At 43.9% G+C, this 22,381-nt stretch overlaps 1 protein-coding gene across 1 annotated transcript in view; it reads left to right on the top strand.

Annotated features, from left to right (window-relative positions):
- DNAAF9 (dynein axonemal assembly factor 9) overlaps window positions 1-22,381 on the top strand; it is a 118,109-nt gene that overhangs the window by 33,624 nt on the left and 62,104 nt on the right. Inside the window, exons 9-16 of the mRNA XM_080931274.1 lie at window positions 68-123; window positions 1,417-1,552; window positions 5,046-5,127; window positions 5,868-5,904; window positions 12,578-12,665; window positions 13,771-13,847; window positions 16,272-16,316; window positions 16,918-16,963. Of these exons, the coding sequence (XP_080787400.1) occupies window positions 68-123; window positions 1,417-1,552; window positions 5,046-5,127; window positions 5,868-5,904; window positions 12,578-12,665; window positions 13,771-13,847; window positions 16,272-16,316; window positions 16,918-16,963 (567 nt within the window). The remainder of the gene's footprint in view (window positions 1-67; window positions 124-1,416; window positions 1,553-5,045; window positions 5,128-5,867; window positions 5,905-12,577; window positions 12,666-13,770; window positions 13,848-16,271; window positions 16,317-16,917; window positions 16,964-22,381) is intronic.

Genomic DNA, 22,381 nt, shown 5'->3' with positions numbered 1-22,381 from the left:
AGGCAAATGTGTAAACTTTATTATTTCCAAAGCTGTTATCTCACATCATCTGTTGGCTTCCTTTTAGCCATTCAGAAGCTACTTCAGTCATGGAATGATCTCCAGCCATATTACTGAAAACAGGTATGTTTCCCGGGAAGGAAGTACAATTAGTGAGAGAGAAAATGGAGTTGAGAGCAGGGGTGTCGCATTTGGGGAACATTGACGTTCTGAGTTGACTATAGTTACTTCATAAGAATCATAGCTGTGCCAGGCAACAGTGATGCATGCCTTTAATTTCAACATTTGGGAGGGTGGGGCAGGCAGATCTCTGTGAGCTCAAGAGCAGCCTAGTCTATAGAGTGAGTTTTAGGACAGCCAGAGGCACACTGAGAAATCCTGTCTAAAAAAGCGGGGGAATCTGTAGTTGTGATTCATTTGTCTTGGTGCTTTGTACTTTTGTATTTGCTTTTTATTTTTTTGTAATCTTATATTAAAGTTTAAAATATTATAATCAGCCTCAATCTAAAGAAAGGAAATTTTAATTTATACCTAGCTCAGGAAAGCAAAACTACAGACAGGGAACAGCAGTATTGGGGTGGGGTTGGGGCTGTAAAATTAATTAAGCTAAGTACCTTGCAAAAGATGGAAGGAGTAAGGGTTTCTGAGTTGTTCCTTCTCCATCTTTGTCATGATCAACAGGAATTTTAGTTGGTGGGTAGAGGAGGCAACTGATCCCCCCCCGCCCCCAGTCTTGTCCAGTCTAACAGACAAACCACTTTCCTGGGTTTTAGACACTTCCTTTTCTGTTGAAAGCGTAGCTTAGCTTGAACTAAGGTTCAAAAGGAAAGTGAGTAGTCGTTTGATTTGCTACATGTTCCATGTGGTGTTTCCTTGGTGGCTCTTAGAAAAGCTCCCTGAGGACTCTGAAGGGATTGGTTCTGGAATGAGCAGGAGGTGGAAGTCTAGTTGACAGAGAGGAGACCACCAGGACTGGCAATGGATTTGTGTGAGGTGTGCGATAGGGACACCGTCAGTCTCCTTCTCTCCTGCTCTCCTGAAAGGGACTTAGAAGTTGGTAGCTGCTCTGTTGTCTATTGGATCTGAGTAGTCCAACTGCTGTGATTCTCTAAAAGCTGTATTTCTGTTAAAATTTTACCTTATGGAAATCAGGGTATTATCATTATATTCTTGAGAGCAGATTCTTATAACTGGTTCCTCAAAAAGGAGGTCAGGTGGGAAAGCATAAACTTAGCAGGGATATAGTTCTAACACCCATGGGTCATTAGGACGGATCAGAGACATCTGACATTCTTTCTAAGACAGCCAGGAACATTACATAGATCGGACTTTGCCCATCCTATGGTTACACCACTCAGAAAAGCCTAAGATCAGTCATGGGGTCTTGTCTAACCACATTTTGACTTGCTGTTCTAGCCCTCATCGGCAGCCTTTTGTTCTCTTTGGTAACCACTCCACGAGAGACAACCTGAGCGCTGGCAGCTTTAACTTTCCTTCTGAAGGGCACCTGGTGCGCAACACTGGTCCTGCAGGGAGCTTTGCCAAACACATGGTGAGTGGCCAGACTGTCTCGGACTTGATTAATTTTATTAACTAATAACAAGAAAGGGCTGCTGGCCAAAAGGAACCTTTTTCAGTTATTATGGTGACTTAATCCTGAATATGAAGTTGTTTTATGGAGCTGGTCTTTGATACTTTGTGGGTTCTTTTTTCCCACCCTTTATTCCCCCAGTTTCACCCCTATCACTAGATAGGAGAGGAGAGGAGAGAAGAGGAGAGGAGAGATCTCCAAGAATCTAACTTCTTTCCTTTTGTTTCTTTGGGCATGACTACTAACAAACCACAACCAACCCTCCTGAATAACCACCAACCCTACCTCTTGGGGCTCTAGCATTTATACACCCTCCAAAAAGTTCCCAGAATTCCAAATGTTACACAGTTGCAGAAACTATCTGCTGCTGACGAAACTATGCCTCTGTTAGAGCACGAGACAGTTCAAGTCAGCTGTTGCAGTCGGAAGCATCCCCAACCCCCACACCTGGGATTATAATAAAAGCGCATTTTTATATTTCTGTGCTTTTTAAAGAAACCAAAATTCCAAAATTGTTACTACAGTTTTACAGTGAAAAGAAGTGACTTGTAATAATGACTATATATATTCTGAGTATTAGATATGATTTTGAAAACATTTGTTTATAGTTTTGTGTGTGTGTGTGTGTGTGTGTGTGTGTGTGTGTGTGTGGTACAGAGGGACAGGTCTCCTGTATATAACCGCACATGTGTGAAGCCAAAGCACAAATGCTATAGAGCCTGTTCTTTCCTTCTGCCTTTACATGGGTTCTAGGGATTGAACTCGGGTCCTTAGGCTTTACCCACTGAGCTGTCTCACCTGCCCTCTGATTGTTCATTATTACATGATATATATCTTTAAAACATTAGCAGTCAAGGAACTGTCTCAGGGTTGAGATCCCTAAAGCCCACATAAGAGCCTGACTCAGTGGATCAAATCTGCATGATTCCGGTGTGTCCCATCACAGAGGCAGGAATAGGACACTCCAAAAGTTTGAGGATTAGGCAGTCTGGTGTGTGCAGAACTGCCTTCCCATAAACTGTTCTGGCATATGCACGCACGCACACGAAAAATAAATGCAATTTAAAAAATAAAGCCTCCAAAGTTAAAATATAAAGAAAAAAACAATGGGCAACAGGCAGATCTTACACATCCACTTCTGCATCAGCTGTGGATAATTTAAAAATTAAGAAGAGACGTGAAAATGTACAGATTCATAACAAAAGCAGCTTCGTGTTCTGTAAAGAATTCTGTTATCATTTCAGAAAAATGCTTTGTGGGGTTAGAGAGATGGCTCTGTAGTTAAGAGCACTGGCTGTTCTTCTAGAGGACCCAGGTTCAATTCCCAGCACCCACATGGTAGCTCACAACCTTCTGAAATTCTGATCCTTAGGGTATGACACCCACTGGTGACCTCCATGCATACCAAACAAAACAAGTGGTCATAAATATACATGCAAATTAGACACCATAAACATGAATGAAGAAAAATGCTGTGTCTCTATTATGGTTTCTACTAGTAGACTAAACTGGAAAGAATGAATATTGGTAAATATGTAGCTGCTTTTTATATTGTCCTAATTTCCATTCTTTTATGGCTTGTTTTTTTGCTTTTGGTTTGTCCTTTGAGACAAGGTCTTGTGTAACCCAGACTGGCCTTGAACTCACTATGTGACTAAAGATACCTTGAACCCTCCCAAGATAATATGCACTTAGCACCACACCAGCATTCCTTTATGGTTTTTCTTTGTTTCACTTTTTTAAAATTTATTTTAGTGTATGTATGTGTATTCATGGGAGTAAGTCTGTCCCTTCACCCTGTAGGTCCCATGGATCAACTCAAGTTGTCAGTGACAAATAGGTGCCTTTACCTGCTGAGATATTTCACTGGCCTCCTTTAGTTTGGGTTTTTTTTAGCACTTTTTTAAAGATTTATTTTATCTTGTTGTAGGAATGTTTTGCCTGCATGTGCACTGTACATGCCTCAGACCTGCAGATTTGGTTGTGAGCCACTGTGTGTGTTCTGGGAACCATCGCTGTGTCCGAAAAACCAGGGCCTTAAATTAACTTAAATTATCTCTGCAGCCCACTTTTAGTTTTGTTTGTTGTTGTTTTTTGAGACAGAGTTTCTCTGTGTAGCTTTGAGTGTCCTGGAACTCTGTAGACCAGGCTGGCCTTGAACTTAGTGATCTGCCTGCCTCTGCCTCCCAGGGAGCTGTCAGGGAGATTCTGAGAATTGAACTGGTGTCCTCTGGAAGAGCTCTTAACTGTTGAGCCATCTCTCCAGCCCCAGCATTTCTATCTTGATGTAAAAGAACAGCTTCGAGCAAGGGACAAGATTAAAAAACCTAGAGGAGCTTTTTCTGTACACAGGTGAAATTCAAATGAAGCTGGGAATCTGTGTTTCCTGAATTTGTAGCTGTTCCTTGTATTCTGCTATTATGTGGGCCAAGGTGTTTACTGTAAATTCTCTGGGCTGAATGACAATGGCAGCAAATCCAATGTATTGTCTGCTTTTCCTTACCAGTTGTAAACCCATTAATATCCTGGGCTGACTCTGCTCAACCTCACAGTGTAGCCAAGGTTGGAGAAACAGCAAAAGTGAACACAGAGGTGGCTGAAGCTGCTTACTGTTGACTCTGAAAATCTGATTTGATCTCTGTGTTCTGTTTCCTTTCTATTGTTGTGATAAAACACTAACTGAATTAATTTAGTGAGGGAAAGGCTGTATTAGACTCATACTTTGAGATCACAGTTCATCGCTGAGGGAAGTTGAATTGGAGACTATGGAAAAGCAAGCACTGCTTGCCAGTTTGCTCACAGGCTTAGCTTCCTTGTACAGCCTAAGAGCACTCCCCACAGTGGGTTGGGCTCTCTTCCATCCATTCCTTAGGACAGTTTCCCTATAGACGTGCCCACAGAACAGTCTGACCTGGGTAATCCCTCAGCTGAGACTCTAGTGATTTAGACTCAGTCATATTGACAGTTAAAGCTAGCTAGAACCCCACTTCAACTCACGGAGAAGGAGAGAACCAGCTCTCCAGAAGTTGTTTTCTGAATCCTACATGTACACTATAGTATACTTGTTTGCACCCCTCATGTAAATAAATAAAACCAAAATTAAAAACAAATGTTTCAGTTTAAACAAATAATATTGTTTAAATCAAATTAAGTCATCTTTGTCTATAAAAAGTAAATCAGATTCAGTTAAATAAACTTCGTCCCATTAACTGTTTGCCTTTCCTTTCCTCATCTTTACTTGTCTAAGCATGCTCCTTTTTAAAGTCCGGTTATCGTGTGTATGCTCATGAAGTGGGCTATGCATGTGCCATGGCAGGTCAGTAGAGGCCTGGGGACAGTCTTGTGAAGTCTGTTCCCACTTCCATCTTTCCGTGGTTTCTGGGGGCTGAATTTAGATGGCCAGCTCACCAGCTCCCAACATACTCATCTTTCTTTCCCTCCCAAAACCATTCAGGTCGCTCAGTGTGTCTCACCAAAGGGGCCTCTGGCATGTTCAAGAACATATTTTTTTGGGGCCACTCATGTTCCTTACCTGGGTAAGTCTCTGCAAATAGTTATCTTACCAGCTCTTACCTAATGGTACGATGGAGAAGTTAACATACCGTTCACTATTTTATGAAAAATTCTGTCTTGTGGGCATTGATTCCTTCTCTGATTTCAACTAAGAGTCAACTTGTCTAACTCATTCCTCACAGAATGCATTTCAGGAGAAAAACTATTTGTTCAACCTATAGTTTGAAGTCTAGCTGTATTGTTTATCTGTGCTCAGTGAAGAAAGGCCAGGATTAATGAGGCAGCTTGAACTAGCAGATGTGAGCTCCAGTTGGAGAACATGACTGAACTCCTGCCTGGTGGCTTTGTGAGAAGAGAGACACCCATGGCTGAAGACCTGCAGCAGTGAGCTTCAGGAATGCTAGCTGAGTAGGTGACTCTGAATCTTCAGATATCCAGAGAGACATGGGGAAAACTTTTGAATTGAGTGTGGCTCTCAGCATTGCTACCCAGAGGCCAGGACATCACAGACTGTTAATATAGAAGCCAGGAGACTCTGGAAAGGAAAATTACTTAGGTCAAATAATTAGGAAAATTAAAAAACAGAAATGCACACACACACACACACACACACACACACACACACACACACACACACACACAAAGAATTGAAAAAGGGTCAGGGGTAAATGAAAATCCAAGGAAATTGTGGGAAAAGGCAAGTACCACTTGCCATTTGTCCGTGTGTTGTATTTAACTTAAACGGAAACATTTCCCCTTACAGGTGATGATGAGAAGCTGCCGAGGACAACTGAGCAAATGTAAGTCCTTGTGCCAGATTTGTTTTCTCTTCTCAAAGCTGAGTTTCTCTCCGAGGCCCTCCTGCTTCCCCTTGGCATCAGCACTGCTGAGGACTGCTGCTTATGAGGCAGACACTGCTGTCTATGACCCAGCCAGTCCCAGAACCACTCAGTCTGGAGCCTAGGCCAAAGGACTGTGCCAGCTTTGCCATCTGCTCCTCCCCCTGGAATGCCTCTAAGACTTCATATGTGCATATGCCCATACATTTGTATGACATAACTTCTCTTCTTGCATTTCATACATAGTAAAAAAAAAAAAAAAAAAAAAAAAATTGAGGATTTTTCCAAAACCAAAACTTTCTGCGATCCCTTGGGAAAAATCTGATATCTTATGTGGTCTGCAGAGTTCTCTCTGGACTTGACATTCAGACTTATGCCCGAGCTGTGCTCAGTCTCAGTCGTGTGCGTTGGAGCGGTCCTACTTATACTGACTTCCCTCCCTGTACATAAAGGAGGAATGCACAGACCGGAAATAGATGCTTGAAGTTCTAATAAGTATCCTCTCCACCCGACTCCCCAGAAAGACTAGACTACTTCTTTGCAAAAGCCAGCAAAGACTGACCACAGATAATTGTCTATAGATCTCTTTAAACTCCCGGGCATGCAGTGATGTGGCTGCAGCGTTCCCATTGAACATCAGAGCTGCTTTGCTTAGGTGTTAGTCAGTGTCACCCCTTCTCACACAGGCTCGGACTCTGCAGAATGAAGCCTTCCTTCTCCCGTTGGAGAGGAGTGGTCAGTCGAAGCTGCGAAGGTAGTGCACTCTCCTATTAGAATCCCCAAACAAGCTCCCAGGGACCATGTATTGACCACAGTCAGGCTACAGTGACTGTGACAGGCTACACATGACATCTGCCTACTGCACGTGACATCTGCCCAGTCTGGTTTTCCCCTTGAGACAGTATCATGTTAGTTACTTTGCTTGTCATTGTGGTAAAATACCCAGGCAAAAAATAAAAATTAAAAAGGGAGGGAGTGTCAAGATGGCTCAGCAGGTGAGAGCACTCGCTACTGGAGGGAGGGGACTGAGAACTGACTCCTTAGAGTTTTTCTCTGACCTCATGGAGGGAGGGGACTGAGAACTGACTCCTTAGAGTTGTTCTCTGACCTCATAGAGGGAGGGGACTGAGACCTGACTCCTTAGAGTTGTTCTCTGACCTCGTGCACATGGTGCACTGGCTGTGACACTCTTTCTGGGGAGGGATAAGCAAGCATCTCACTTCACCACAAATGTTGAGCTTGGTAAACCAGTGAGTTTATGGGGTTACTTCCAGAAGTGTGGATGACCTCAAAGGCAGCCACAACTGCGACACTGGCCCCTCACTCCAGCTTGGGTGATGAAGCTCTCTGCATAGCTTGCAGGCAGCTCAACAGACTGGAGACTCTCAGCAGCCTTTACTGCTCACATAGCCCTGGAGAGAGGGAGGGGGTCTTGTGGGATTGTTCAGTTTCAGGGACTTCTGAGACTTAGCAAGTTGTTTACTTTCTGAGTCTTAACTTTTCTTAGTATTTTCTGAGTCTTGGGACCTGGGAGGCAAATGCAGGTAAATCTACTGAGTTCAAAACCAGCCTCGTCTATACACTGAATTCTAGGACAGCCTGGGCTACACAGAGAAACCCTGTCCTAAAAAACCAAAAAAAAGTTAATAAAATAAAGGAGAATTTCCTGAGTTTTAACTGAGTTTTAAGCATTCCCTCCAAGATGGAGTGTTTAATCTGGGAGGAAAATGCTGCACACTTCTATTCCCAGAACCCACAAACAAGTGGATGGCATGACTTGCATTTGTAATTCCAATATTCCTGTGTCAAGACAGAAGGCAGAGACAAGTATTGCCTGGAAGCCATGGGCCAAGTAGCATAGAATCCACGGAGCAGCAGGAACAACCAGAAAGACCCTGCTTCAGCAAGGCGATAGGAAAGATGTTGTCCTCTAGACATGTGTTGTGGCACATGCATACTCCTCACCCTGTAAAATGCATACCATATGTCTGCACTCGGTAATAATAATGATAAATAAACCTGACCAGTTCAGTGTACACTCTGTTATGGCAGAGAATTCATGGCAGGAAGAACATGAAGTGGCTGATGTCATTGCAGCCACAGTCAGAGGAGTCAAGGAAAGATGGTTGCCTGTGTGTAGGACTAAGGTTCACATTTTGCTGAGTCAACACAGCTGACCATTCTGGATAATCTCTTACAGACTTGCCCAAAGCTTTCTCCTAAGTAATTCTAGATCTGTCAAGTTGATAATAGTAACCATTACAAGGATCCTATTGTATAGCTCAGGCTGGTGTGGAACTTGCTGAGATCTCTTCTGTGTGTACCACCATGTCTTGCTTAATCTGTCTTTTATTAGGGGGATGGACAGGGGAGTCAGGTGTGGCAGTTCACACCTGGAATCTCAGCACTGAGGAGAATGAAATACATGAATTGCCACAAGTTTCCAGGCTAGCCTGATCTACAGAGTGAGTCCCTGTCTGGGAAAATATAATACAAATTATATGATTAGACAGAAAATAGGAAAATATATCATAATTCTCTCTGGTGTTATCTCTGATATCTTATATATAGTCTGTCTTCCTATGCAGCTAAAATAGGTTGTATTTTGGGGGGCTGGGAAGATAGCTCAGTGGTTAAGAGAGCATATTGCTCTCATGGAGGACCAGAGTTAAATTCCCAGCACCAATGTCAGGCAGCTCACTGAAGTAATCCACTGGAGAGTTATTGAAAACCACAACAATTAAACCAATAAAAAGGCATGAGTTATTTTATTAGCTGGTGACCAAAGACTGCTCATGCCTCAGAGTCTCGGGGCTGAAGCTCAGTAAGGTACAGAGATTTTAAAGACAAACCCTCACAATTGTATCAGTGTTTGAGGGGATCAGAGCAACATCTTTCTGGAGCTTAGCAGTATTTTTCAGATCCTGCATGACAGTTGTTTCTGACTTATACACTTCCTATTAGCTAGTTTAGTTTATGTTTTAGTCTGCACAAACGTCAGTTACTCTGGTTAATACTTCTGGACCATGGTCAGGGACACAGGCAGTCCCAACAGCGTTGCTGAGGCAATTGTGGCTGTTGAGGAGATGGAAGACTGAGGAGTGTCTAGGCAGACATAAAATAGTCGGACAGTACGTCACCACACTAGCCATTTCATCACAGCCGCCTGTAGCTCTGTGTCTGGGAGCTCTGCTGCCTTCTGGGTGCTACACACACAATTCAGATTTGGGAGGTAGAAGATTGTGCTTTTAGGTTATATGTCACTTTAACCATAATGTGTGTATCTGGTTTTTCTTTTTTTATACATTTCTTTCACTTAATAGTAAGTTGACTTTTTTTCCCATTTCTATGCCCTTTCTGCTTAGCCACTGCTTAGGGTCCTCATTCTGGACCATTTGAAATTTGCCTACATCGGGGATTAATATTAAGATGTACTTAAGCCCATGTGAGATATTCCAGATCACAGTGGCAGTGAGGACCTGTGACAGCAACACAACCAGGCTGTTGAGTGGCTTAGTAACCAGACATTGGTTTACGTACTGAGCTATTGTCTAAAGTTCTGTATAGGGTAGGCCAAGTAAAGAGGGGTATCTAGCATTGGATTGGGTGATGGATGAGTTGAGGTAATGCAGAGGGGAGGGGCACCTAGCCTGTGTTGGATTGATTGATATTGAACAATGAGGAGATGTCTTTGTATGTCATAAAGTTGGGCTTTATAAAACTTCACCCCATTCAGTGTGGTAGCACATATTTGTGTTAAGGACACAGGGTTGGGAGGAGCCAGGGTTCAAGATCATTCTTGGCTACATAACAACTTCAGGGTTGTCTTAGGCCTTAGAAGCCCCTGCCTCAAAAACCAAACAGTCAAAACAATAACAACAAAAAACATAAATCATTCACTTAAGTGTCATGGTATGGAAAAATCTTTCTAGTCTCACCAAGAAGTAAACAGACTCAAGGTTAGTGTACCTCACAGGCCTCTTTCTATTACCAACCCTCTGCTGTGACCTGCCTCAACCAGGGGGAACTTGCCTTGTTTTTCTCATTTTAATTGTGTGTGTGTGCACGCACACATTCGAGTTCAGTGCTCAGGAAACCAGAAGAATGTGCTGGATGCCTTGGTGGTCGTGAGCTGCTGGTGTGAGTTCTGGGAATCCAGTGCAGGTGGGGCTGCAACTGTTTGTAACCACTCAGCAATCTCGCTAGGATGAAATACATAGTCTGTGCTGGTCTCAACCCCTCTCCTCCTGCTTCTCTCTTCAGCATATCCTATATGGTCTCACTGTGTAGACCAGGCTAGCCTCGCACTCACAAAGATCTGCCTGTCTTTGCTTCCTTAGTGCTGGGATTAGTGCACCACCATTGTCATTTTGTTATTTGAGATTCTTTGTTCCATCTTGTTCTTTGCTCTAATCTATGGCTGTACAATGGAGGCGTGTGACAGAGGGTAGGAAGGAATTGAAGGAAGTGACTGTGTGGCACAGAGGAGAGGCACCCAGCTGAGAGTGAAGTTCATGTTTTCTGTCTCTGTGACCTTAGACAACATATTTTACTTTCAGAGACATTGCTTGCTGGGTTAGCCCAGATGTCAAACTCTTACCATTTTCTACCCTCTGAGAGAGTCTCACAGATTTCAGTCCATGTGAGTCTTATCAATTCCTTGCCAAGAAATCCTCTTGCCTTCCAATGTCCAGTGAATAAGGCCCGTTTCTCTGTAATCGTCCTAACTGAGAAGAGCCCGGGCATCCTTAGTCAGGCATGGTACCTGGACAGTGGCGTGCCCGTTTCCTTCATTGAACTCAACCTCTCTTTTGCTGACCACCTGAGATTTCTATCCTGAGTTCATAATAGTTCTTGTTTACTAATGAGAGGACGTGACGAGTGTGCTGATGCTTGCGGAACCCTTCTGTCTGTTTCAGCTCACAGGCTCCTGGTGTCTGGTAGTTACTCCTGCTCACAGAGGCCCAGGAAGTCCACTGATTTTATTGTTTGCTCACAAGTAGGGAAAGTTGTTTTTTTACAGTGAGCTAACGAGTTTTATGGTTTTATTTTACTCCATTTTTGAAAACTTATTTTTTATTATTTTTGATTAGATGTATTTGTATGTCTTTATGGGTATATATGTGCACAGGAGTAACAGTGGCAGAGGAGGCCAGACATGTCAGGTCCCTGGAGCTAGAGTTATAGTGGTTGTGAGCCATCTGACAAGAGTGTAGAGATCAAACTGAGGCCCTCTGGGAGCACAGTGTGTGCTTTAAATCCTGAGCCACCTGCCTAGCCTATCGCTGTCACTCTTGTTCTTGAAAAGATTTATTGGGCAAACTGAAGCATTCTTGTAATCTCAGTACTTGAGGCAGAGACAGGTAGGTCTCTGTGAGTTCAAGGCCAACCTGGTCTAGATAGTGAGCTCCTGACAACCCAGGCCACATGGTGAAATAAAGCAGTCTAAAAAAAAACCCAAAAAATTAACAAGAGTGGAGTACAGGAAATAAACACAGGACTTTTTAAAAGTTGAAAAAAAATTTTTTTTAGTGAGTTAAAGTAGGGCTTCTTAGACTTTTTTCACTCGACTATACTTTTTTATTTAAATTGTTTATATATGAGTATTTTGCCTGAAAGCATGCATTTATATGTACCTCGTGTATACTTGTGGAGATCAGTGAAGACCCGCAGCTCCCCTGGAACTGGAGTTAAAGGTGGTTGTGAGTCACTATAGGTGCTGGGACTTAAACCAAGATCCTCTGCAAAAGCAACAAGTGTTCCTAACCACTGAGCTATCTTTCTGGCTTAACAATCCTTCTTTTTCTTCAAGACTCTGAGCATATATGAATAGAAATAGCTATACAGATTATATAATACATTAAATAATAGATTAATAACCCAGAAGCTGGACATTGTAACACACCTCTAATCTCAGCACGTAGGACATAGGGTCTGCAAGATCTTACATGTTTGAGGCCAGCCTGGTCTATATTGTGACTTCTGTGCCAGTCGAGGTCTCTAATAAGACCCTGACAAAATGACAACAAAACCAAGTCTGGAGAGATGGTCCAGCAGTTGAAAGTACTGTCTGTTCTTCTAGAAGACCAGGGTCGATTTCCAGCACTCACAGTTTAAGGAGCTGTGAGTTAATGTTGGCAGCTTCTTTTGACAATGAGTTTAGAGTTCTGTTTTTCAATTAGTTCCACTTTGGCACTTTCTTGGTTTATTTTAACGTTGATTTCTTGGGATGCAGACATGGAGCTTTATTCCTATAATACCAGCAGTTTGGGAGGCGAGAAGATAGTTGGAGGCCAGCCTGCCTTACATACAGGATTTCACCTTTTTCAGCATCACTATAAACCACCATTTATGGGCATACAGCTTTTCTTAAAGGGTCTTTAAACTTTATGTGAGTGTTTTGTCTGCTTGTATGTTGTGTACTATGTGTGGAGACCAGAAAATGACATCTCGTCCCCCGGAACTGGACTTACAGACAGTTGTGAGCTGCTGTGTGGTTGCTGGGAATTGAACCCAGGTCCTCTTGGAAGAGCAGCCAGTGCTCTTAACCAGTGAGCCATCTCCTCTGCCACAGGCATACAGCTTTTTCAAGACTATGTGCTACTATATTAACCATTATTTTTTGTTTTTAAAGTAGGCTCTTATCCCAGATATATGCTGCTGTTGTTGAGGCTGTTTTGGCTGGCATTGCATGTTATGCTAAAACTTGCAGTCTGGCGAAGGTAATTTAAGTACTGTATTTCTGTTTTGGTGTCGTCATTTCCATGTAACTCATCCTAACCGATTTGTTCTTTGGATGCCGTGCAGTGCTCACTTCTGTGACGAGGCCCTGACAGCCAAGTGTAGCACTTGGCCTGCTGCTGCCTGGGGCCATGGTGCTGCTATTTCATGAGCCTTTATAAACACCTGATTGTGTTAAAGGACATCATTGTTAATAATTTAGACAAGACACTTTTAGAAGTTAAAGAAGAGCAGATTGTCCCCTTGGATTTTAATGAAGCTATTAAAGCTTATTCTGAGCTACATAGTTGGTTTCCTGTAATTCAGTGTTTAAAACTCAATACAGGTTGGAAACTCTGAATTACCTTTCCTAGGCAAGCATGCGTATACTTGCTCTCTGACCATTTTCTTCCTTGCTGTTTTGCGGTTAACCTGCCCTGCTGAGTTGGATTCCTAAATCTGACCCAGTAAGATGAGAAGAGACGGCTTGATGCCTTCCAAAGCCAGTAGGACTTTTCCTGAAGGAAGCCAGTTGACAGTGGAAAGGTTGTGTATGATGTAGATATCAGAGAGACTGTAGCTGTAGTCACCAGCCCCTTGGCATCCCCTCCCTATGAGCTCCATTCCTTGTAGGGATGTGGGTTTCCTCGGCTCCTTTAGCTGCTACATAGTCAAAGCTCTGCAAAGCCATTAGCTGTCCTTCAGCTTTAGCTCTCACCTCTCTTTCCCTCACTGATCTTCTGTAGGCTGAGTTATCTGAATATTCTCAATGTCTAGCAGACACGGAGGGCACTGGTCTGTCCCCAGAGGCAGGAGAAGGGAGGAGGAAGCACATTTCCAGTGCCCACAGCTCTCCAGCTGCCTAACCAGCTGCTTAATCTCTCCAGCAGATCAGATGCCAGTGTGCCCCTGCCTAAGTACGTTTCCTGCGACGCCAGCAGGCACCTGTTCCCCTAACCTGATGCTTTCACTTTAATCTTTTGAGGTATACAAAGTAGTCACATAGAAGGGAAGGGCACTGGCCAGCTTTTAGAAGGGCCTTTCCTATCAGAGGTGTGTGTGCTTTTGCTGCTTGAAAGGTGATTGTTTTTGTTGCTGCTTTTACAGGCCAAGGAGGTAGCAGAGCATGCCCTGGAGTCTGGGTTAGTGTTCACTGAGTTGGCTCCATTCAAAGCAGATCTACGGTAAGCAATCGCTGGTATTTTTTATGAGAATTTATTTTAAAAACATTAAGATCCCCTTGTCCCTTATAACTTAGATTTCACCTCTCTCTCATTTTGAGAAATGTTCAAGTCAAATAATAGGAGTATGAAAGAGACCCATCCCCTTGTTATCAGCATGGAGAAAGTTTCTCAGGCAGACACGCGTCTGCTGCGGTACTAGAATGTGAGGCAGATTGACACTGGAACTGTGGGGGCCTGGCCCGCCTGGTGCCAAAGCTGATGAAAAGCAGGGGACCACTAACAAAAGAGAGCTTACTTCAGCCCAGCTCCTTCCTGACAGCAGGGAGCCTAGTTTCTTGAAGTTCCCCTGTCACATCCCCAGTATGTCCTGTTACAGTTATGTGCTGCCTTTGTCCTTAGCTACATTTTCATGAGCTCAGTCCTCTCCACCCTCTGCCCCATAAGAGGACCGTTTTGTACAGTTTTATACAAAGGTTATGAAAGACCAACTCTGGAAAAGTTTATTTAAGAATACTTGGAGCCCTTGGTGGCACATGCCTCTAGTCCCAGCACCCCAGAAACAGATGGCCAGAACTCTGCATGAGTTAGAGGTGAGCTCTAGGACAGTTAGAACTACATAGTAGGACACCTTATCTTTAAAAAAAAAAAAAAAAAAAAAAAAAACTGGGCGTGCTTTGCCGTATTGCCTGATACAGCATGTTCCATGCTGCACATCTGTGGTTCTGCATCGTGAGAGAGGAGCGTTGGGTAGGTGGGTTAGCCGGCTGACAGGACAGGGAGGAGTCTGTTGTTGAGCTGCAGCTCCATGGGTGGAAAGAAGATCCAGAACTCTGTGATGCAAGACTTCCATCTTGTCGAAGGTCTCCTTTCCCAAGGCTCCCAGGTTTGAAACAGGAGAACTGGAGGAACTCTTCTCTTGTGTTGAGGTCTTAACTGAGAATGTGCCTTCCCTTCCCAGCTGTGCTGATCTAAGCACAGTGGAGACCTCCCACGTGTGTCCTGGACGGCTCGTTCTGCAGAGTGGTTGGGCAGTAGATCTTAGTTGCTGTGGTCCTCAGCCCTTCTCTATGACCACCCAGGCTGATACAGCCATCCTGGGCCTCCTGTTATTCCAGCTCTTGCCCCTACCACCTGTAAAGGTTCCTGGGTCTGAATGAATACCATCCTAGCTGGAGGAAGGAAGGAGGAGAAACTCTCCCAGGGTAGTTAGTGTTCAGACTGAAATCATAACTCCTCCTCCACCAGGACCACCTCACTGAGGTCCCTAAGTACATCACATACGCACATCTTCTCCTAGAAGGCGAAGGAAGATGGAGCAGTTAATAAACACAGGAAGCTCATGTGTTCCTGACTCATCCTTGCTGAGACATGAAAGTAAGCTTATGTAAGCACATACAACTTAGTGACTTTCTTGTGCTGGCAAGATGGTGTACCAGGTAAGGGAACTCACTGCCACTCTGATGACCTGAATGTAATTCCCAGGACCCACATGAAGGAGAGAACTAACTCCTGCAAGTTTTCATCTGACCTCCACATGAGCATGGTGGGATGCTCACTGCCCCACCCCCTCCACACACAACTAAATGTTTAAAAAAAAAAACTTTCAGAAAGAGTAAGCCAGGGCTGAGCATAGCTGCGCATGTCTGTATTTCAGCACTCAGGCAGCAGAGGCAGAGAGGAGCATCTCTGCAGGTTTGAGAACAGCCTGATCTACAGCAAGTTCTAGGCCAGCCAAGGCTACACAGTGATACTGTCTCAGAAAGATCCATGACTCCCAGAGCGAGAGCAGGAAAGTTCTTCTTCAGCCGAAGCTTGACCCTGCTGTGGACCCATAGTACTTGACTTTGAATAGCAAACGGAGCAGGGCTGGCAAGGTGACCCAGAGGTACTAACAAGGAGGTGGATCCGAGTAGTCTGCACACACTGAGGAACAGAGGCTCTGGGATAGGAGAGGGCCATTCCTAGGCAGGCCGCACTGGCCATTGTGTCTGCTCATAGATAAGAGTTGAGGCAGTCTCGAGAGGCAGTGCAGATGCAGGGCCATGGATGGGATAGTATCCTGGCTTCATACCTGGTTTCACACATACCTGGTGGTGTACTGGGACCTTGAGAAAAGCATCTAGAATAGCTAAGGAAGGATGACACTCTAGCTGTAGTAGGGGACACCTTTGATCCCACCACTCAGGAGGCAGAGGCAGGTAGATCTCTATGAATTGAGGCCAGCCTGGTCTACATAGTGAGTTTTAGGACAGCCAGAGCTACATAGTAAGACCCTGTCTCAAAAATAGAAACAACAATGGAAAAGGAGACGCCATTTTTGATGGAGTGGCTGTGACAGTCTAGGGAATATACAGGGTAGAAACAAGTATTTCTTGTCCTGAACAAGAGCCCTGACTTCTGGTGTATTTCCTTTCTGCTCTGCAGCTCCAAGGTGGCTTTTCATATACATGCTGTGAATAACCAGGGAAGGTAGGTGCAGTTATGGTGACTCCTGTCATGGGAAAGTATGAGGACACAAAGAAAAGGGGATCCAATTGTGGTCCACACCTGGAATTTCAACACTCAGGAGACAGAGGCAGGAGGACCCAGAACTTGAGACCTGAGTACCAGTGAGATGACTCAGAAGTGTCAAGAAGAACAGAAGTTCATGATCATCCTCTGATACCTAGAAAGTTTACAGAAGGCTGTAGTTGAGATAAAGAGACACAGACAGACAGACAGACAGACCCTTAAAGCTGCTACCATTATTGATGTTAGCACATTCCGTTTTGGGAGAAGTGCCCTTCCACACTTGGACCTTGGCTTAACTGAATCCATGGGAAGTTGGGAGACTGGGCCAGGTGCTCACATTACTTTCTCCAGTGCTAATGTTGCACTCTGTAACCCAACACTTATTGTTTTGTTCTTTGTGAGAGTCTCATATAGCCCCAGGGTGGCCTTAAACTTCTACATTCCTGCCTTCAATCCTCAACTGCATAGTGAGCTTGGGGTCAACCTGGGTTACAGGAGATCCTGTTTTTTAAGAAGAAACACATCCTTTAATGTCTTCTCTACTGTCTCTTTCTTCTAGAACTGTGCCTCTGAATAACGAGGATAGCGTGTCCTCTGTGAAAACGGTAAGCAGGTGGCAGAACTGTCACAGGCTGCAGAGGGATATCTGCAAAGGACTTGTGAGAAACAACTGGGAAGTTCTGCAGGCAGCTGAGGTTGTGACAACCTTGTGAAGAATTGTGAACTGAGCATAGCAAGCCAAGTCTTCCATGGTTCTATTGTTCTGGGTTGTTTTAAGTTTTATTTTTATTTGTATGTATATACCACATGTGTGCTGGTGCTGGTGCCAGTGAAAACCAGAAGAGGGTGTCAGATCATCTGAAGTTGGAGTTACAGGCAGTAGTGAGCTGCCCAGCATTGGTGCTGGAACTAAACTCAGGCCTTCTGAAAGAGTAACACTTGTCCTAACTGCTGAGCCATCTCTCTCCAGCCCCTCAAGGGCTCCTTTTTATTATAAAATCTGCTCTTGTTGCCTTAACAGACCAGGGGGAAATTAAGCAGCAATCCACAGATGCCCATGTGGAGCTGGGTAGTCAGAGTTATCCCTATTTTCTGCTGGGGCCATGGAATAATTTTAAAATACACTGAGCCAGGCATGGTATGCCTTAATTCCAGCACTTGGGAGGCAGAGGCAGATGGGTCTCTGTGAGTTTGAAGCTAGACTGGTCTACAGAGTTCCACACCTGCTAGTACTACATAGCCTCAAAATAAAAATAGGTAGGTGGGGGTGGGTGGGAGCTAGGTGGGGAGGGGGATAGGTAGGTTGTTGTGGCCCATAGATATAGTCTGAGGAAGTCAGAATTTGTAGGCTATTTTCAGCCATAAGCCAAGGGCTTCATTTACTCCAGGGCAACCCTGATGTAAAGAGCGCTAGCAAACAGAATGTGAGAAGATGGTTATTTACAGCCAAGATTCTGGTTTTAGTACACATGTCCATTTTCTGAATTTCAGAAGGCTTTGGTCTTGGACAAATGTGTGGGGTAGCTGTAGATGACTTGGTACAAATGTATCCTCTTTTCCCTCTCAAAAAATAATAAAAAGGTATCCCCATCTCCAGTAGAAAAGCACCTCAGAGTTCTTAACACTGCAAGAATAGTTTTTAAAGTTGTGAGTAATGAACATTTTATACTATACATGGTCCCTTTGAAAAAGACTAAATTAGCATCATAGTAGTAGTACACACCTTTAATCCCAGCATTTGGGAGGCAGGCGGGTCTCTGTGAGCTTAAGGCCAGCCTGGTCCACATAGTGATTTCCAGGGATAAATAGTGAGACGATATCTTTTATTTAAAAAAAAAAAATCACTTAGATGCTGGAAATGATTTAGTTTTTATTGTTTTATTTGTCTTAGATTTATTTTTATTTTATATGTGTGAGTGTTTTGCCTGACAGGCATCTGTATACCATATATACGTTGTACCTACTAAGGCCAGAACGAGTGTTGAGCCTCTGGGATTAGAGTTTCAGATGGTGTGAGCAGACGTGTGGTTTGCTGGGGATCAAACCAGGTACTTCTGTGCCTACACTTAACTGCTAAGTCATCTGTCCAGCCCCAGTCTGTCCCTGCTGACCTCTAGCCCCGACTTCTCTTAGGTTTTGTGCATCACTTTTTAAGGTGCTTTTATACAGTAAGAAGTGATTTGTAACAAGTTAAGTTGTGTTACTTTTTGTTATTAATTCATTTAAAGCCAGGCACTGTGCCACAGCACTGTAGTGTGAGTGACCTGGGAGGCTGAGGCAGAGGAGTCCTTGAACCTCTAACTTACGGACCAGCCTGGGTGGCGTGCTGCACCATACTGCATACGAGCACCAAACCCAGAGTTTGATCTCCAGCACAGTCTGAACTGGGCACACAAGCGCATGCCTGTGATCCAGCACTTAGCAGATAGAATCAAAAAGAAAGACAGAATGCAGAAGTCCTGCTGTTCTGCTCTTTACGCTTCATTCTTTTGAGACAGGGTCTCAGAAACCTGGATCTAGGCTGGTGAGCAGGCCCAGCTCTCCTCGTCTCTGCCCACCCCCAGCACTAGTTCAGCTTTTTATGTGGGTACTAGGATTTGAACACAGATCCTCATGTTTGCAGGGTGTTGGTTAGTTTTTAACAGCTTAATAGGAACTGAGCTCCCTGGGAAGAGGGACCTTCATTTGAGGAATTGCCTCCACCAGATTGGTTTGTGGGCATGTGGGACATTGCTAATTGATGGTGGAGGAGCGCCTGGCCTCTGGGTGGTGTCACCCTTAGGCAGGTGGTCCTAGATTGTATAAGAAAGGTAGCTGGGCAAGCTAGGGAAGGTTAGCCAGTAAGTGCCAATCCTCCATGCTGTCTGCTTCAGTTCCTGCTTTGGCTTTTCTGACTTTGGACTGCAGCCTGTAAGCCAAACAAGCACTTCCTCCTGAGGCTGCTCTTGGTCATGGTGTCTTTCACAGTGGAAACTAAACTAGAGCACAGCTACTGCTGCGTCCTAGTTTTTCTACTTTTGTAAAAATGGCATTGAAACTTCTTCCCTGGTACTAGAAACTGACCTCAAGGCCTTGTGCTTGCTAATCCAATGAGCTAAATCTGTCCTTGTGGCTTTTGCGAGGTTTTTAATCTGTAGATTAGTTCTAGCAGAATCGTTTGCACAGGCCTTCCCCTCTGGTGAGCTGTCATCATCAGTTTTGTTTTGTTTTGTTTTCAGTGTCTTACTATATTCCTTGTAGCTGTCTTTCACCTAGTTAGGTTTTTTTAGTTTTTAAAGCTATTAAGAATTTATGAATGGATACTTTTCCCAGTTTTCTTCCCAGCAGGTACATGTGTGCACACACACACACACTCTTAATTGTGTATCCTGCCACTTTACTGAACATGTTTATCAAATCTACAAGCTTTCTGGTAGAATACTTGGGAACTTTAATACCACCATATGGGGAACAGGGGCTGACCATTCGTAGTTTCTTCAGGACTTTTATTAGGGCATGCTAAACCATGTCAAATGTCTCCAGCATGTGCTGAAATGATCATATGATTTCTGTCTTTAGGTCTGTTTCTATTATTGTATTTTTCATTTATTGATTTGTGTATATTAAGCTAACCTTTCATCCCTGCTATGAAACCAGTTTAGAAGTGATATATGATCTTAATTTTTTAAATTCTGTTTTGCAAGTATTTTGTTGAGAATTTTTATATCTGAGCTTATCAGGAATTTGGTGTGTACTTTCCTGGTTTTGTCTTTGTCTTTGTCCAGTTTTGGCATCAGGGTTATAATATATAATGGCTTTAGAATGGATTAGCGTCCCTACCTTGGTATTTTGTGAAATAGTTTGAGTAATGTTGCTATTCAGCAAGCCCTCTGGATCTGCATGTCTCTACCCATCAGTGCTGGGGTTTATGTGCTGGCTTTATGTAGGTGTTGGGGATGGATCCAAACTGAGGTTCTTACACTTGGGCAGCATATACTTTACCCACAGAGCCATTTATGAACACTGTTTTTTGTTTATTTTATGTGAGTGCTCCTGATGAGTTGTCTTCACCCTGGATTTATGGTTAGAGGGACACCTCAACATTAGCAACTGTGAAAGCTCGAAGGCATTTCCCAGTGTCGGGTATAGAGGTGGTCCTGTTACATCCCCATAAGGTTTAGAGACAGGGATACTATACTAGGGTAATGGGTAGAGACTATAGAACACAAATACTGGGCTAAGTATATCAGTATTTAAGTAGTGAAGTGAAGGAGGAATGGGGAAGAAGGAAAGACGCAAAATACAAAGGGAAGTGTGTGGTTAAAGAATCAACAAATGAAAGTGGAGCCAGGGAATTGGTGGCTCAGTGCCTCAGCAAGCATGAGGTCCTAAATCTGATTCCCAACACTATGTAAAAAGCCAGGCATGGCTACATGTACCTGTAACTCCAGTGTTGGAACCATGAAAGCCAGTGAATGTCAAGAGTGCTCTGGCCATCCACCTTAACGAAAAGAGGCAAGTGTCCACTTTAGTGAGTGTCTTAGTTAGAGCTCCTATTACTATGGTAAATAAAACACCATAGCCAAGTGTACTTATAGAAGGTAGAGTTTGGGGATATGAGTCCAGCAGCAGCATCAGGGACGCATGGCAGCAAGGCAGGCATAGCACTGGAACAGCAACTATGAGCCTCTATCTCAGTCCACGTACAGGCAGCAGAGAGAGCTAACTGTAAGTGGCACAGTCTTTTGAAACCTCAGAGTCTACCCCCAGTGATGTACTGTCTCCAACAAGGACACATCTCCTAATTCTCCCAAACAACCACCAACCAGGAAACAGGTATTCAAATGTCCAAGATGGGGGTCATCTCATTCAAACCACTGCATTCCATCGCCTGCTCCCCACAGTCTCAGGACCACACCATAATGCAAATTCAGTTCAGCTTCACTGTCTTTCAGTCTCAAGACTTAGAAGGTCCAGTCTCTTCTGAGACTCAAAGCAATCTCTCTTTTTTTTTTTCCCGAATACATTTTTAAGGTTGTAATTAAGTATTTGTGCCAAAGCAATCTCTTAATTATAACTCTGTGAAATTAAAAAGCAAATCACACGTGTCCAACATACAAAGGCACAGAATATACATAACTACTCCCAAAGGGAGGAGTCAGGGCGCAGTGAAGAAGAGTAAAGTCCAAATCTCGGAAGTCCGTCCAGTGTGAAAGGATTTAGAGGGCTCTGCTCCTCTGGCTTTACTCCCTGCAGGATACGTCAGACTCGTGGGTTGCCTCTGTTTCTGTCTGCAGCTCTGCTTAGCAGACATCACCTGGCTCTAGCACGCCTTACATTTTGTGTTCTCTAATGAAACTCGGGATTCGTTCATCTCATGGGGCTTCCATGCAGGGACTCCCCTGCCACACTCTTGGTGTCAGTGGCTCTCCTTAGCCACAGATGAGTGTATCTTTCGTGACTAATGAAGAGCCAAGTGGAAGACATTGCTAACTTCAGCTCCCAGCTTAGGATGCACCCTCACTCCCTTGGATCACACTTGCAGGCACTTTTGTTTCTTGTTCCTGTCTAGAAGCAGAAAAGTCCTTTTCCTTTCACAAGTAGGATCTTGCCTTAAGGACACTCTCTTTATCCCAAGGCAGATTTGGACCCTCTTCAATGGCACTAATATCCTTAACAGTTGTAGCCTTTCTTCCCGTACAAGCCTTGGCTGTACCCTTTCTCTTGCCAGTGTCCCTGTTCTCTCCATCTGTGCATTTTGTATTTCTTTCTGCTCCACTTGTTCTTTTCATCGTAGACCAGCATAAGAGTGATTATTAATAATTGTGCAACAGAATCAGTATTTGTCTTGGATTCTCTTCTGCCACAGAAATTACTCCATTACTTTTAAATCTGTCTTCAAGCAGCATCTTAAGACAGCCACATTCTCTGCCAAAGTATCACAGGAACAGGCTCTGGCCCAGTTGCTAATACTGTTCCCACTGAAACCCATTAAATTAAACCTTCACAGTCTGAATGGCTCTTAGCACTACTGTCTGCCAAGC

This window comes from Micromys minutus, assembly GCF_963924665.1.
Source record: "Micromys minutus genome assembly, chromosome: 17".
Taxonomy (NCBI): Eukaryota; Metazoa; Chordata; class Mammalia; order Rodentia; family Muridae; genus Micromys; species Micromys minutus.
This window is presented reverse-complemented; position numbering and strand designations above follow the sequence as displayed.